This window comes from Meriones unguiculatus, chromosome 14, assembly GCF_030254825.1.
Source record: "Meriones unguiculatus strain TT.TT164.6M chromosome 14, Bangor_MerUng_6.1, whole genome shotgun sequence".
Lineage (NCBI taxonomy): Eukaryota > Metazoa > Chordata > Mammalia > Rodentia > Muridae > Meriones > Meriones unguiculatus.
The window spans coordinates 34,864,243-34,880,323 of NC_083361.1; the positions used below are offsets into that span (position 1 = coordinate 34,864,243).

General features: G+C 50.1%; 3 protein-coding genes across 9 annotated transcripts; all 3 read right to left on the bottom strand.

Moving 5' to 3' along the window:
* Window positions 1–391: 391 nt before the first annotated feature.
* Ccdc106 (coiled-coil domain containing 106) lies at window positions 392–4,840 on the bottom strand. 2 transcript variants are annotated; one of them, XM_021663499.2, is made up of 6 exons: window positions 4,783–4,840; window positions 3,418–3,573; window positions 3,180–3,284; window positions 2,912–3,088; window positions 1,460–1,672; window positions 392–946 (listed from the first exon to the last, which is right to left on the bottom strand). In XM_021663499.2, the coding sequence occupies exons 1-6, from the start codon at window positions 4,838–4,840 to the stop codon at window positions 630–632; spliced, it is 1,026 nt and encodes a 341-aa protein (XP_021519174.2). In that variant the 3' UTR covers window positions 392–629. The 2 variants fall into 2 exon arrangements, with proteins under 2 accessions (XP_021519174.2, XP_021519171.1); XM_021663496.2 differs by lacking the exon at window positions 4,783–4,840 and adding an exon at window positions 4,087–4,147 and having other exon boundaries at window positions 3,418–3,491.
* A 1,380-nt stretch (window positions 4,841–6,220) lies between these two features.
* Znf581 (zinc finger protein 581) lies at window positions 6,221–6,803 on the bottom strand. The gene is given in 4 exon segments (XM_021663495.1): window positions 6,221–6,344; window positions 6,346–6,455; window positions 6,457–6,494; window positions 6,497–6,803. Coding segments are annotated over 4 exon segments (579 nt in total).
* A 776-nt stretch (window positions 6,804–7,579) lies between these two features.
* Znf580 (zinc finger protein 580) lies at window positions 7,580–9,964 on the bottom strand. 6 transcript variants are annotated; one of them, XM_060367111.1, is made up of 2 exons: window positions 9,634–9,964; window positions 7,580–8,540 (listed from the first exon to the last, which is right to left on the bottom strand). In XM_060367111.1, exon 2 carries the CDS (start codon window positions 8,485–8,487, stop codon window positions 7,969–7,971), a length of 519 nt encoding a protein of 172 aa, XP_060223094.1. In that variant the 5' UTR covers window positions 8,488–8,540; window positions 9,634–9,964; the 3' UTR covers window positions 7,580–7,968. The 6 variants fall into 6 exon arrangements, with proteins under 6 accessions (XP_060223094.1, XP_021519177.1, XP_021519175.1 ...); XM_021663502.2 differs by having other exon boundaries at window positions 7,580–8,499; window positions 9,634–9,813; XM_021663500.2 differs by having other exon boundaries at window positions 7,580–8,536; window positions 9,634–9,766.
* Between the last annotated feature and the right edge of the window lie 6,117 nt (window positions 9,965–16,081).

Sequence of the window (16,081 nt, forward strand, 5' to 3'; positions counted from 1 at the left end):
TGCCTTGGTAATCGCGCTAATTCACCCACTGCCGGGTCCTTACGCGCAAGCGCAGAACGTGCCACCTACCGGACTGCAGTCTCCTGAACCCTGGCTGGCGAGCGGGCAGGCGAAAACAAGCCCACACTCCGCCCTTTACCTTTCACGAGGCCAGCTCAGCTAAAGGTCTTTGAATCCGTGCCCCAGCCGCCGCTCTTTAGAGTCAGCTTCCTAAAAGTTTCTTCCTGAAGAGTCTGCTGCTTCGCTCTCCGCCTCTGCCTCCTGGGGCTAATTACACCCTGTCCTCCCCAACCTCTCTAAAGGCTCCTGCCAGAATGCCCCTGTACCGGTCTCCATGGAGACGGCCACCCCCTTCCGGCACACCCCCTTTCTAGGAAGACCTGGGGCCCGGTTTATTGAAAATTTTCATGTCTCTTTAATTTAAATTTTCTGAATAATGCTCTATCTTCACGTGGGATGCACATGGGCTACTCCTGGCTAGCGAGGCCGAGCTGGCAGCCCTTGAGGAGTGGAATGAAGATGGGGTGCCTAGCGTGTGCGGCAGAGAGGCAGGAAGGGCAGCTTCTGGCCCGGGGAAGCCTGGCCCTGGCCAGCGGTCTCCTGGGTGGGGAGGCGTGTGGGCGGTGACATCACCGCTTGAAGCGGTAGGTGATGGGCAGGAGCAGCTTGCTCTTTTTAAGAGCCTGCACCTTCTTGAGAGTCTCCTCATCCAGTGCCAGGAAACAGCGGCGGGAGTACTCAAGTAGGCGCTCCTTGGACGGGTCGAACTCTCCCACCTCAGCCAGCTTTTCTGGAGCCACAATGAGCAACTCCGCGATGGGCGTGGTCAGCGCCACCGTGTTCCGGTCCACACGGTGGTGCTCGAAGGCTCTGGACATGCTCTTCAGCTTCTGGAAGGTGCCCAGGATCTTCTTGTAGCGGCAGAGGACCCCATCAGCATCCTTCACTGCAGGACAAAAAGGGCAGAAAGAGGAGGACGGGAAAGACACCCATGTGGGGCCAGAGACATGGGTTGAGGATGACCCAGGTAGAAACAGGAGGGCAGGCACGAGGAAGAAAGATAGGGTGAAAGGCATACAGATTAGAAAGCAAGGAAGAAATAAATCAAGGAAGTGGAGGAGTTCCATACAGGAAGAGAAGGGAGAACACAATGGAAAGCAGGAGAGACCTGAGCAAAAAATGGAGAAATTGAAGGCAGGCCTGAACACCAGAGAAAAGAAAAGGCTGTACATGTGCCCACCTATGAGAGGTGCCCAGAGGCCTCCTTTCTGTTGAGGCAACAGAACTGACTGCTGCATGGTGTAAGCCGAAATTTAAAGTTAACTCAGGACGACATAGGGCTATGAGATGGAGTTGGGTCTGATCCTTTTGTATATGGGGAAATTAGGGCATAACTGTAGAACTCACACTGGGTGTCCAGTGGATACCTTCAACACACCAATCACATGTACCCACTCACCCCGCTGCCTCTCTCGTGACTTGGGTTTCCCAAATCGCCTCCGGCCAGTACTTCCCCTTGGCTTCTGCCTCTTCCTTTCACTGGCACTGCCCTCTTCCGACACCCCACTGAAGGAGGAGGCTGCCGACTCAGGGTCTGAGGCTTCTCCCCCAAACCCAGCCCGGCTCTCCCCATCAACCCTTCGAGGCCCAGGCTTCATCCGGCAGTGGTCCTCTGAGGAGAGACAAAAATGAACTGTGACACAATGTCCTATCACTGCCCTGAGTAGGAGGGGAAAAAATGGAAGCCAGGTCCTCAGAATGAGACATTAGCTTTGCTGAATGGCGTAGAGCCAGCTGGGAATCAGGAAATACTGGGTACATTTTTCTAGGCCCTGAACTTGACTGAAACTGGTTCAGGGAATTCATGAGTATCTTCGACTATTCGGGACGAGGGTGGGGGGTCCTGAAAGGGAAACATATCCTGGGGCCTCCAGAGAGTACAGTCAAAATCAAGGCCTCTGGGTGGAGGATTGGGTCAAGAGTTCAGTTTGGGTACTGGATAAAGCTAACTACCTTCCCCTGGACAGAGAGCCAACTGAGTTTCTGAAGGATGGAATCTCCCAGGATAGAGCTCTCAGTGTAGGAAGAGGGATATACATGGTCCCCACCTCAATGCTGGGTCCCTCAGTAATCTAGACCCTCAAAACACCATAGGTCCTTTGCTGGGGCTTTTGTCATTGTTACCAATGAGAAAGCCTGCCAGCAGCTCTGCTGGATACAGGGTAATGGCCTGAATAAAGATTTAAGTTCTCCAAGACCTGAGCTAAAAGATCTTGAGAAGGGCAGCCTAGAATGTGTGTGCCCGGGGAGAGGGCCAGGAATAGCCAACACCAATTACTAAGGAGATGGGATCCTGCCTCCCAGAAGAGGTAACACCACCATGATAGTCATAGAACAAGGTAAGGTGGTAGAAATTGCCCAAGGATCCTGACGCAGAGTTTAGAGGACAACAGGTACTGAGACCACACAGTCTTTGAGGAATAAGAAACATTAACCAAGATATATAGAACAGAGTGGTGGGAAGACAGGACACCGATTATTCTAGAGCACCTCTGATGGATCATTCAGAAGTCCTAGGGTGCCGCAAGGGCCCTCTGAGGAACCCAGCAGACTACAGTGGACCTACTGGTAAGGAGGTAAGGGACATTTCCCCAAAGATGAGGAACCTGGGCTGGAAATCTAGACTCAGGGAGACAGCTATGCCAAGTCTTGAGGCTATGCCAAGTTATGGGACAGTCTGTGACAAGGAGGGAAATGAGAAGTCTTTGAAATCAAGAAGGAAATGGCTGGGGAAAGCCCTACAATAAGCATGGGCCTTAGTGAAAGGGTAAAATGCCAAGACCCATCCGGTCCACCCAACTGTGGGTCTCGAGTTCTGCAGGTCCTGAGGACTGTGTGTCCCCACCCCCACCTGCATCCATCCGGGCAGAGGAAATGAACTTGTCCAGCTGACAGCGCAAAAAGTCCCTCTCCTCCTCCAGGTCCTCAATGCGCTTCTGCAACCACGAGTTCCTCTCAAGGGCCATGTGCAGTTGGGCCTTAACGCTGTTCATCAGGGCCAGGGTTGGAGAGGTGGCCTCTGGAAGATCTGGGAAAATGAGAGTGGGGGTCACGCCCCAAGATGAGGCAGTACCCACCCACACTGACTCCTGTTCCTCCGTGCCCCCTTCTCAGCTCACCCTCAAAATTTCTCCGAGAGGGACTCAGACTGTAGAAGATCTGTGAGTCTAAGTGCGGTGCCTCTTTGAAGGGGATGGGGAGCTCAAAGGTCTCTTCGTCCTTCACTGGAGAGAGGCCACCGTGGGTCACCCCAGAAGTGGCCTGGACTTGCAGACCACCCCCAACCATAGGTGCCCCATGGATAGAGGGAACCAGAATGCGGGCCAAGGGTAAGAAAAGGGCTCCCAAGTGCCTCACTTGTCCGTCTACGGTTGTTTCGGTCATTCATAGCAAGGCTTTCTGCAGACCCAGCAGCTGAGCACTCAGAAGCACTGGACAGAAACGGGTCGCCAAATGTAGTCAGCCCCTGGAGAGCTGGAGTACCTGTTCCTCCAGAGTAAGGAGGGATCACCGGCGTGGCGCCGTTGTCTGAGGGAGGAAAGGACCCATACTTCTGGACAGACACTGAGGTTTCTAAAGTGTGTACCCAGAGCGAGGGCCTCAGCAAGAGAACTCTTGGTTATGAAGGAGCTCAGCCCTTAGATTCATTGGTTTCTCATGGGGTCAATACCACAGGGACACTTTGGCCTGAATAAAAAAGCTCCTCATTATGGACCATCTCCGGACCCAAAACCATGGAAGGGAGAAACCACCCCTAATTTCCACGCGCGGGGTAGGGGTCCATCCTGCAAGCGTTCCCCTAACCCAGCCGCCCATTCCTCCCCCGAAATAGGAGCTGGGCGCGTGCGCAGTGCGGGAAAGGTCACGCGTGGGGATGCGCCCCCGCCCTTTGTCCCACAAGTGGGAGGGGGTGGCCGTGGCAAAGGGTCCCAGAAAAGGCAACCGACAAGGGGGTGTCGACCGTGGGCATCATTCCCCGCCCTTGGTTGCTCAGGGTACAAGGGCCGAGGCCCGGCTCTCACCCACCCGCGCACGGATTCCAGCCTAGGGACCGATGGCAGTGGCGGCGCCCATGCCCAGCGCTGGGGAGCGTCTGCAAAGTGTCGCGAAGAGAAGCGCCCACCCACCAGTAAGCGGGCGCAGCGGCAGAGGAGGGGGATTCTCGGAACTGGATAGCGAGCACGCAATGACCTGGCCACGGGATAGGGCCTGGCGCGCCTCTTCCTAGAGCCAGGTGAGGCCCGCCATTTGCGCGGAGGTCGGGGCCGCACTTGCGCGATAGCCCCTTGCGACACTCCCCAAACCCACCCCACCCCACCCCCTGCCCGCCCTTCCCAAAGCCCAGGCAGGGATCCTCATGAAATTCTCATCCTGCACAGCTGACGCGGTTCCCGGAGTCCTCCAGGTGAGTGGCTATGTGCCCAGCGGGCCTGGAAAAGTCAGAAGGCATGAGGCAGTAAGGAAAACTGAAATGAAACTTGAGTCCCCCTTTAATGATCCCTAAGGAGCTTGGTTAGTACACACACACCTCTAGTCCTAAGACACCTCAGCCAGGCATAACCCCCACCCCATCCACGAAAAGGTTTTAAGGAACAAGAGCAGGTTGTGTGATGGTTAATTCTCTGCAAAGTATGGGTCAGGAAAATCCCCCACCGTAGCCGCCTGTGGAACAGCTACACTCCAATTCCTGGCGCCTCATTTCTCCATAGCCTCAGTTTACTCACCTGTTAAGTGGGAGGTTACTCTCTAGGGTCTTTGCGAGGATACAATGGTGTGACATACCGATGGCTCAGCCCAGAGCCGTGCCACTCTTGGGGCTTAAGATCCAAGCAATGTTGGTACTATTTGAAGTCAGACTGGGAAGTAGAAGCACAGCCTTTAAGACACTCCCCCTCTCCCTTTCGCCCCAAAAGAAGTCATGTAAAGAGGCTAATTGCATCTGATTTAAAACAGGCAGTGAAAAGGGACTGAGAAGACATTAGACCTGCAGCAAGGTTCCAAGCTGCTTCTCTGGTTCAGGAGCAGTACCCTTTTGGGGGTTCTAGAGACCTAATGGAAGCATGGCTTAAACTAACCTTGCAGCCAAGAGACTAAGGGGCTCACCCTTGTGCTTCACTTTTACAAATAAACTGCAGCCTAGGTCAGCAAGTCCAGAGGCAGGCACCTGCCCTAGATCCGTGTTTCAAACTGCAGAGCAGTATATGCAGCAAGGTGAACTCTACATTCAATATATATCAGAGTGCCCTGCACACACTAAAGGCAACTACCATTAAAACTGTCCCACATATATGTGCTGTGCTTATGTTCTGAGTTGAAAAAAAAAAAAAAAAAAAAAGGTAAGACAGTGGGACACACAATCAGGAGGCAGAGGCAGGCGGATCTCTGAGTTCCAGGCCAGCCTGGTGTTCAGTGTGAGTTACGGGACAGCCAGGGCCACACAGAAAAACCTTGTCTTGAAAAACAAGAAAAAGAAAAGAAAATGTGGATTGTAATTTAAGTTTGGGCTGGGTGGCGTTCGGACCCCTATTCTCAAAGGTGCTGGGAATGTGGCTCAGTCTGTTGGCTGTCTAGCAAGCACAAAGCCCTGAGTTCCAGCTCTCAGGAAATGGAGGCAACATCATAAGTCTAAGTCACCTTGAGCTACATTATAACTGTCTCTAGAGATAGAGAGGAGAGGGGAGGAGATAACAGGTTTGGAGGAACTGAAGTAGGCCTAACTCCCAGAGGAGGAAGGCTGACTTTTCCATTCCCATTCCAAGGTCTTTGTTCCAGGTGGTGAGTGTAAACTAAGATGTCTCAAAAAAAAAAAAAAAAAAAAAAAAAGTAAGTACTGATTGAGAATGTGGTGTTGTGTGCCCAGTCTAGGGCCTACCTCCATTGTTAAAATAGAGATTCTGACTACCCACCAAAACTTCCGAGGCAAGAATTTTCCCCAACTTCATTGCCCTCCATTCTTCTATCAAGATTCAGGAATAATAAATACCCCAAGTGTTCACGGTGCAGGGTTGTTCTCTGAGGCCTCCTTCCTATCATAGCTCCAAAGCACTATAATGCACTGACAGCTCAAAGACTTCGAGGCAAGGCTGGATTTGTGTCCATAGCCTTGAAAGCCAGCCTGCAACTCAGGAAACCCACAATCCTTGGTGTCCCCAGGAGCAGCTCATGGATGCTTTCACCGAGTGTGCTTCTGTAAGGTGTTCTGCCCTGTAAAGCGGCCCAGGAAGATCGGGCCCTGGAACAGGCGTTCTCCTGAGTGCACACAGCTGTGCTGGGCCAACTCACCCGAAGCAGTGTGGTCAGAGAGAGCAGCTCTGCAGCCACCCACCACCTGATCTGTGAGTGGAGTAGTCCCTTGCGAGGTGGCTGGCCAGCTTGAAAGCCTTCCTGCAGGTGTCAACATTTGAAGGGCTTCAGCTCCGAGTGGGCGATGCTGGCTGCTGAAGGTAAGACATGTCCTGGGAGACCCTAAAGCACAGCGGACAGCTATAACAGTTTTTCTGAACTGCAGTCCCATCAGCTCCGTCCTTCCTCTCTGACTCTTTACCCACCATAACTGTGGAGGGGACACCCTGGGTGTCAATGCGAAGATAGTGTTTGGGCCCTGGAGGGGAAGTCTGGGGAGATCCTGCGGAGGAAGAAGGTCCAGGTTTTGGGGACCCACCTATCTGACATAGGGAGGTATCCATGGCATCAATAGAGGGAAGAACCGGGGTCTGGGAGCAGGAAGATAGCAGCGCCAGCATTCGTAGATGTAAATGAGGCCTACTGGGTGGGAGAGAATATGAAAAGATGGAACTGGAGAGAGGAACACGGATTCCCATTCTTGGTATGTATTCTGACCAAGGTCCTCTGCATTGTTTATGTAAAGCCCCTAAGGTCTCTCTGCTGCCTTCTGGCTTACACTACTCACTGTATTCACGCAGTGAATTTCCCTCTGTACACAATCAAGACCTCAGTCCTCTTCCGTGTTCCCTCCTTGGGTCACCCAGAACCAACTTGTGGGACACCTCGTGGCCCTTCAGGACTCCTGCACTCTGGCCACTACCCGAATCTAGAAATGGGTTCCTGCGCTACCTCTAGGTTCTCCCGTTACACGTGCCACCCGAAGTTCTAAGTCTGCGACCCCAGTCTTTGGAGATTTCCCCGAGCAGATTCTCGAAAAGCGGCCCACTGGGAACCCGCCGCCCCCTTCGCAGCCGCTCCGGTCCCCATCCTTTCCTGCCTGTTATCCCATGCTGCAGCCTCTCGGGTCCAGGCAGCCGGGGACAGACCGGCTACAGATTGTAAGCTGCAGAGGAGCTGGGGCCCCTTGGCTACCTCTAGCACAGGGCAGTACAGGGTTTGGGAAATAAGAAACCAGGGAGAGAGAAGGCTCCGGAGAGAGGACGGGTGGCCTGGGCATCAGAAAACATCTCCGGTTGGAAACGCACTTCGAGCACAAGGTTCCTTACGTGCTAGCGGTCCGGACCACTCTCCCTTCTCCCAACACTCAACCCACACGCAAGTAAGACCCTGAGAATAAAGCGAGGCATGTTTATTGGGCAAAGAATGAGGGGTCGTGGGTATTAGAGGGAAGTACAGAGGTGATCTAGACCGTGCCGGTGCTTTTGTCTTGTATTCCACGAGACCTCACCACTTGGTAAGAGTAGAAGACCAAGACTCAGGAGAGGTCATAGCACTTGCAAAGGCTTACACGGCACAGCAGGACTGAAGCCCTGTTCCAACTGACACCCAGGCCCAGAGTGGCAACAACTTTGGTCTACATCACCCAGCTAGATGGGAGAAAAGACAAAATGTTTCTCTTTGGGGATAGGTGGGGAAACTGAGGCCTAGGGTAAGGCAGTAACCTCAGCAGAACTGGGGAAAGTGTGGGTCAGACGTGGTGGCCCAGAGAGGGCAGGGCGGAGCTCAGTGAAGACGCACGTGCTGCGCCAGTTCGGCGGCGTCCTGGAAGCGGCGTGGACAGAGCGGGCAGGTGTGCGGCGGGCCAGCGCGAGCGCGGTGGGTGGCGCGGTGCCTCGACAGGTGGCTGGAGCGCTTGAAGGCTTTGCCACAAGCACCACACGTAAAGGGCTTGAGGTCCGAGTGCGACACGCGGTGGCTCTGCAGCCGCAGGGGGCTGGCAAAGACGCGAGCGCACTCCGGGCAGCTGTAGCCCTTTCGAGGACCTGGCTCTCCCGGGGTGGCCTCCCGCTGTGGCGGGCCCCGGGGTTCCTCCTCCAGCTGCACTGTGTACGTGTACGGGACCCCGTTGGCGTCGATGAGCAGGTGGCGACCCAGCCGCGGTGGCCGCGGCCCCGCCACCGAGGAGGAGGTGGAGGAGGGGCCGTCCGCCTTGGGAAAAGGGGGAGTCTTGGGGGGCGGTGGGTCCATGACCTCCGGAGAGGAGGACCGAGGGTGGGGTGGCCGCGGCGGAAGCAGCAGCATCTGGAGCGGCAGCTGGGAGCGGCGGAGGGAAGAGACGTTAAGATCCTCTCTTCCTTTCAAGGAAAAAAAAAAAAATCCTAAAAAGGAAGGTGTTCCCATTCTCTGCCAGATTCTGTGCTACTGACCTATCTCCCTACAAAGTGAAAAGTGACTTCAGTCTCCATCTCTGGGGCTCCTACACCAAGGCTTGGCAACGCCCCGCTCCATCCGACCCAGGTCAGAACTTCGGACATCCTCGGGATTCCCTCCGTCCACCCCCAACCACTGAAATCTATCTCCAAGTGCATTTCTTTTCTTTCCAGCTGAGGTCTTCTGTAACCTCACATGCCAGGCCCCAGTGGCCTCCGAGATTTTTCTCCCATCTAGCCTTTCTTCTTTCTCAGAGCTCTCTCTACTTAAGCTCTGGCTTAGTCCTCTCCCTCAGGTCCCTCAACACCCTGTGGGTAGGGGATCTCCACCCTACTCGATGCCCCGCAGGGCCTCACCAATCTCCACAATTGTCGTCGCCTCAAGTTACCTCCCTAGATACTTACCCAGAATCCCACTAACCCAATTCCCCACTTTCCATTCAGGGCTCTTTTCTGTCATCCCCACACTCTGCTCTTAAAGGTCTCGCCATTGTCTTCCACTCGGGAAACCCATCGTCTCTACTTCATTCTCAACTGCCTGCCTTCTATAAGCGCCCCTATCTTGTTACATTTCATTCACCACCATCCCTAACGCTCCCCACCCCCAAAGTATCCTGACATCTTCCTTTCGCTCTCCATCGCCACCACCTTGGAGCCTCCTCCCACTCGCAGTTATAGACGTGGGACCCTTCTGGTCTCCCTTTCCCACACCAGGTCTGCCTAGGTGCTCCCTCCTCCCTATATACAGCTGACATCTCTTGTCTCTCCCACGTTAAATGATGCATGGGCCCCTCACCTGGGGACCTCTAGCAGCCCTAATCCTCTAAACCACACTGTCCCGTTATAGCCTCTAGGGTCTTCCTACTCCCGACTTCCATAAGGCGCCTCGGCCTCCCGACGGCCCTCTCTCTTGGGCTCTGGGCGTCGCTTTCCTCTCCTCACCGCTCCCACACCCAGAACCCAGCTGGCCTCGCGCCCTGCCCAAGCCAGGCTCCTCCCTCCATCCCGGCCCCCGTACCCAGTGCAGCAGCCTCTCGGGTCCGGGGGAGAGCAGGGCCGAGGTCCCGGACGGACCCGGGCTTGCCCTGACAAGCGCCGCGGCAGGAGCAAGCTTCCGGGCAGCTCCGGGCCAGCGGCGCCCGGGACGTGGGTCGGGGGGCGCAGGGGTGCGAGGGGCGACAGCGTCCCTGGGAAAGAGGGCCGTTCAGAAACGCGCACTCCACACACGAAGGTTCCGATGCTGGAGTCGGCCCTTCTAGTGGGAGCGCTCGGTGGGGGGGAAGGGTTAGAGGGTTGGGCGCGTGGCCAACGAGAGGAACGAGCAAAAGAACAGTTTCCAGCTGCGTGCCTTCATCCTCAGAAAGAGCTGTTCCGTTGCTTAGAGTAGCCAGTAAACTGGTTCGAAAGCAACCTACAAAGAATTGGAATGTACAGCTTGTCATCTTTCCACCTTGCCTCCCTTTTCCGCTCAGGCAAAGCCACTCAAGGCAGCTGGTTAGAGCTGTTGGTTGAGCAAATAGAGAGACTGAGGTCCAAAGGCCAGACCTTTGTTCTGATTTTGCACGGGGGCAATTCTTACATCTCATAAATGGAAAAACCAGTGCCCAAAGACTGCCAAATTAGATATGGTACATTAGGTAAGTGTCAGATGCACTCTGGAACAGAGAAGCGATTAGGGGAGCTCCACTAAACATATGGGAAACAGAGGCTGGAGAAGACCAGATACTGACACAGAAAGGAAAATGTGATATTTCCCACTGAGCATATGGAAAAACTGAAACCTGGAGCTTGCTAGGTATAGAAGTAGGGACAAGGGCTGTAGGTATAGCTCAGTCGATAGATTGCTTATATCTAACATGCACTGTGTTTGAATCTCGGAAACTCATAAAACTGTTGTCTTAGCTTGAAACAGACTCAGAATTTCAAGGTCATCCTCTGCAACATAGTGAGATGGAAGCCAGCCTGCGCTACATGAAACCCTGTCTCAAAACAAGGGTGAGAACCAGCTACGATTCTTGTCAGTGACCAGGTGGGGAAAGTAAAGCCCAGAGGAGGCCAGACATTCCTAGGTATGGGCATGGGAAGGGTTATACTCTATTGAATACATGGGGAAGCCAAAACTCAAAGAAGGCCAGACGTTGCCATGCATGCAGGCAAGGAATGATGGACAGTGTTGGTGAGGGTGCACCAGCACCAGATGCCCAGTGCACTGTGCGCTGGGCCCTTCACGAAGGATCTCAGCATCCAGTGTTCATGCAATGACACTTCAGGTGAGGCCTGGGCCATCAAGAGTACTGCGTGTTTCTAAGATGCACTCTGGAACCGAGAAGTGATTAGGAGAGCTTGGGACCCGTCTAGGGATAAGTTCTAGATCCATATACTGGGAGTTGAGAGGAGCCAACAGCTGGAAATAGCCGAGAGAGAGGAGAGTTAGTCTGGCGCCCAGCCCAAGGACTCCCAAAGGATGGATAAGTTTCCTTGCAAAGGTATCCAATATCTTTCCATTGGTGGCAATGCTGTAAATTCAGTGATAGACAGTGGGTACATGAAACAGTTAAGCACTGGTACTTCCGGGGCCCTGAAATATACTCATCCCTCAGATTTACCCTTGGGACAGCTATATGAACTTTCTTTTTTTTCTTCTTGAGGCAAGATCTCAAGAAGCCTAACCTGACTTCAAATTTGCCTAATATAAACTTGAACTTTTTTTTTAACGTATGTGTTTTGCTTGCATGTATGCATATGTACCACATGAGTGCTTGTTGCCCTTAGAAGTCAGAAGAGAATAACAGATTTCCTGGAACTAGAGTTTGGGTGGTTGTGAGCCATCATGTGGTTACTATGACTGGAACCCAGTTCCTCTATAAGATCAAAAGAGTTTAATCCTGGCTGACCCACATGGTGGAAGGAAAGAACCAACTCCAGAAGTTGCCTTCTGGACTGGAGAGACGGCTCAGAGCTTAAGAGCACTGGCTGCTCTTTCAAAGGTCCTGGATTCAATTCCCAGCAACCATATGGTGGCTCACAACCATCTATAATGAGATCTGGTGCCCTCTTCTGACCTACAGGTGTACATGCAGGCAGAACAATGTATATATAATAAAATCTTTTTTTTAAAAAGTTGCCTTCTGACACCACAGGCATGCACATGAGCACAAATGAATAAATATTTAAAATTAAGCCAAGAAAAGGGTAGAGGCACAATATGAAATATCAGTTAATGAATGAATGAATTTGATCACTCAATCTAAAAGTCAAGTGTTATATTTCTCCCTTTCTCTCAAAAGATACTTCTGGATGGAGCTGGAGCAATGCTGTCTCAGCTAAGAGCACTGGCTGCTCTAGTAAAGAACCCAGGTTCCATTCCCAGCACCCCTGTGGTGGCTTACAACTGTTTGTAATTCCAGTTCCAGGGAATCCAACACCCTTTTTTGGCTCCTGTTCCAGGCATAAACATGGTGCACAAACATACATGCAGGCAAAACACCAATACACATAAAATAGCTTTTTTAAAAATAAAATATACTGGATGGTATACCATTTGCCTAGCATTCCCAAAGCCCTGGAGTTGATTTCACACCCCCACACCACAGGGGGACACCCTGCCACCTACCTGGGATGTGATTATGATAAAGTCTCACCAGACATCAGCATAAGTCTAAATCCTCAAATGGCCTCACCCTCCACCTCTCGATAGATAGATAGATAGATAGATAGATAGATAGATAGATCCAGAAAAATAAGGTTCATCTTATATCAAATCTATGCCCTGACATTTTTCACAGCTTATGTTTGTTTTTGTTTTGTTTTTAGTGGTGGTAATAGATTTGATTGGGTTTCTGGGATTTTTTGTTTTTTGTTTGGTTTGGTTTGATTGGAGATACCATATAGGTCTGGCTGCCCTTGAACTCACAATGTAGACCAGGCTGGCCTCAAACTCACAGAGATCTGCCTCCCTCTGCCTCCTGAGTGCTGGGATTAAAGGCACATGCCACCATACTTAGCCCTCTACTCTTGATTTTGAAGCCCTTTGATTTCTGGCCCCTTCTCACCTGTATCCCAGTATCAGCCTTCTCTCTAGTACTCCAGCCTCAATTTCTATCACAAAATAGCCCAATAAAAGTCTTCAAACTGGAGGCTGGAGAGGTGGCTCAAAGGTTAAGAGAACTGTCTACTCCTCCAGAGGTCCTGCACCCACATGGTGGCCCACAAACCATCTATAGTGAGATCTGGCATCCTCTTCTGGCATGCAGGCATACATACAGGCAGAATACTTTACACATAATAAATAAATAAATCTTAAAAAAAAAAAGATTCTTCAAACAACTGAATTGAATGTTACAGTTGCACATCCAAAACCTTTTCAGGAATGGAGGGATGGCTTAGCAGTCAGAGCACACTAAGCTCTTCCAGAGGTCCAGAGATTAGTGCCCAGCACCCACATAGGGTTGCTCACTATCACCTGTAATTCCAACACCAGGGGAACTGGCCTCTGAGTGCACATGAACACAGGTGGCATACACTCACACACATACATAGATAAATCTAAAACAACAACAAACCCTTTCAGGGACCCAGTGGCCTTAGGGCCATGTGCAGGTTCTTCAGCCTAAAATGTGAGACCCTTCATGAGACAGATGCAGCCACTTCTCCATCTTACCCCTTGTCCTGTACTCCAGCTATGCAAGCTATCTCATGCCCTGCCAGGGTCCAGCCCTAGGTGAGGGAAGGGCTTGAAAGAGGGCAGATGCAAGAGCAATGAGGGACGAGGGATGAAAGGATCAGACTCGGAACACCACTCAGTTTCCTTTCATGAGAGACGGGACAGAGAGGAAGCACATCGCGGTATGGCTTGACCTGCTCTGACAACTTGTGTCTCTTGCAAGCTTTATTTATACACAAAATCATTCCCTCAGAAACTTTAATTATTGATTACATAGCTTTAAATCTTCCTTGGTTACATAAGTATATAGGAACAAAAGAAACAAAGTGAGCAAACAGCAAATTTCATAAAAACTAAAAGTTAACATTATGATAAAATAATTTTCTTTTAACTCAAAGTTTTCTTCCTTCTGATTGGTGTTGTAAAGACTTGCATTTACAAAAATGCTAGACAGAATGACTATGTGAGTTTGATTTTGTTTCAAGTTGACATAGAATGAATAGATCAAAAATCATTTCCCTCCACATGATACACTAAACTTCTCTTCCTTCAAAAGTTCAATCTTTCTGACCCTTAGATGATCCTTAGTTTTCTTTTTCTATGTTTCTTTTATATTTAAAGTAAACCATCACCCTTTACTTAGATTTGTAAAATATTGTGCAGCCTTTTTACTTAAAGGAAATCTGTCCTTTTTTTTTTTTTTTTTTTTTTTTTTTTCTTTCTATAATATCAGAAAAGTCCTGGTCTGACAAGTTTGTTTTAAAAGGCAGGCAGTTCACTGAGCCAAAAAGCTTATCTCTGTGACTTTGTCATGAACCCTTGTTTCAATACAATTTCTATCTTTATTACAATCCTGTAAAGGATAGAACATCAGGGTTTCTAGACTTGCTTTGTCTTCAGGAAGGTACCAAGGTCTGTCAATAATAGCATGATCAAAATCTCTTCCTGCCCATACTAGTTCCTTGTTTCTGAAGCTGAATATGAAAGCCTTGTGATTTAGTTACAGCTTATCAGTTATCCAAATTTCCCTACGTTTTTCATCTTTAACAATTTTTCTCAAATCCTCTACATCATGTTTACTAATATTATTTATTAATAATCTAACAGTAAATCTAAATAGGTTCTGTCACTAGTACAGACATACACACACATACAGAGAGAGAGAGAGAGAGAGAGAGAGAGAGAGAACTAGGATAAACAGCAGCTAAGAAAATGTAGGCCAAAAAAGTATTTTACTATTACCTTCAATAGCAAATCTTTTCTTTTTGATGCATGGTCTCACTACATAGCCCTGGCTGCCTTAAGCTTGCTATGTAGACCAAGCTGATCTCAAATACACAGAGATCTGCCAGCCTCTGCCTCCTGAGTACACTACCATGCCCAGCTATTTGATATTTTTAATTATTCTCTTTTATTTTGTATGTATAGGTTTTTGCCTGTATGTATGTATGTCAGATTTTAAAAACTGTCTATAGGCTCCTGTGAGTGCTGGCACAGCAAGTAAGGATGCTTGTCACTAAGCCTCATGCCCTGAGATTCGTCCTTGGGCTCCACATGGCATCATGGAGGAACTAGCCTGTAAGTTTTCCTCTGACAGCCAGGTGTGCCTCTTGCTACATGGGTGCCCCCTGCACTAAATAACGAGCCTGATTAAGCTGTAGATGCTGTTTAAAGAGTATAAACATACAGACCTGGAGAGATGACTCAGTGGTTAAGAGTACTGCTTGCTCTTCCAGAGGACCTGAGTTCAATTCCCAGCAACCACATGGTGGCTCACAACCATCTATAATGAGATCTGGTGCCCTCTTCTGGTGTGCAGAAGCACATGCAGGCAGAACACTGTATACATAATAAGTCTTTTTTAAAAAGTATAAACACGCGTATACGGATAGTCATGACATGAGCCTCACAACTTTTCTGTTTGACTATTATTTACAATTTTTAAAAATATTTACATATTTTAACTGTAGGAGTGTTATGCCTGCATGTACACCTGTGCACCACATGCATGCCTGGTGCCTGAGGAGGTCAGAAGAATATTTTGGGTCAGGTGGTGATGGCACACGCCTTAATCCCAGCACTGGGGAGGCACAGGCAGGTAGATGTCTCAGTTCCAGCCCCATCTGGGTTAGAGAGGGAGTTCCAGGACAGCCAGGGCTACACAGAGAAATCTTGTCTTAAAGAAAGAAAGAAAAAAAAAAAAAAAAAAGACCCGAGTTTGGTTTTCAGCACCCAAGTTAGATGGCTCAAAACCTCCTGTAACTCCATCTCCAGGGAATCTACCTCTCTTCTGACCTCCACAGGCACCCACACACACGTATATATAAATAAAAATGTTAATAGTTTCCTTTATTACTTATTTGTGTGTGTACACACACAAGCACATATGTCTGTGCATCACATGCATGCCATCACCCACAGAGGCCAGAGACAGTATCAGATCCCCTGGAATTGGAGTTACAAGCAGTGCTGGGCCAGGGAATCAAACCCTGGTCCTAGCTCTTAACCACTGAGCAGATTCTCCAGAAAATGATAATAATAATAACAACAACAAACAACAGTAATAAGGTGGTGCATGCACACCGTTTATCCCAGCACTCAGGAGGCACAGGCAGAAGGATCTCTGAGTTTGGGCCAGCCTAGTCTGCAAAGCAAGTTCTGAAAGTTTATTTTAAAGGTTATATACATATCCAGGGCTGGAATAATTCAGCGTTAAGAGCACATGCCTAGTATTCTTTTTTAATTTTTTAAAATTGTGCTTTATTTTTCTCTGCATCCATGGGGAGCAGGGAGCATGGGGGAC

Bases quoted from the DNA above. Each gene is read 5' to 3' on its own strand.
- Ccdc106 (XM_021663499.2), bottom strand. From the start codon at position 4,840: ATGTCACACCATTGTATCCTCGCAAAGACCCTAGAGAGTAACCTCCCA. The intron at 3,089-3,179 runs GTGAGCTGAGAA...TCATTTTCCCAG, and splicing joins CTCTCGGAGAAATTTTGAGG to ATCTTCCAGAGGCCACCTCT. The intron at 947-1,459 runs GTGAGTGGGTAC...TTTGTCCTGCAG, and splicing joins GTCACGAGAGAGGCAGCGGG to TGAAGGATGCTGATGGGGTC.
- Znf580 (XM_060367111.1), bottom strand. From the start codon at position 8,487: ATGCTGCTGCTTCCGCCGCGGCCACCCCACCCTCGGTCCTCCTCTCCG.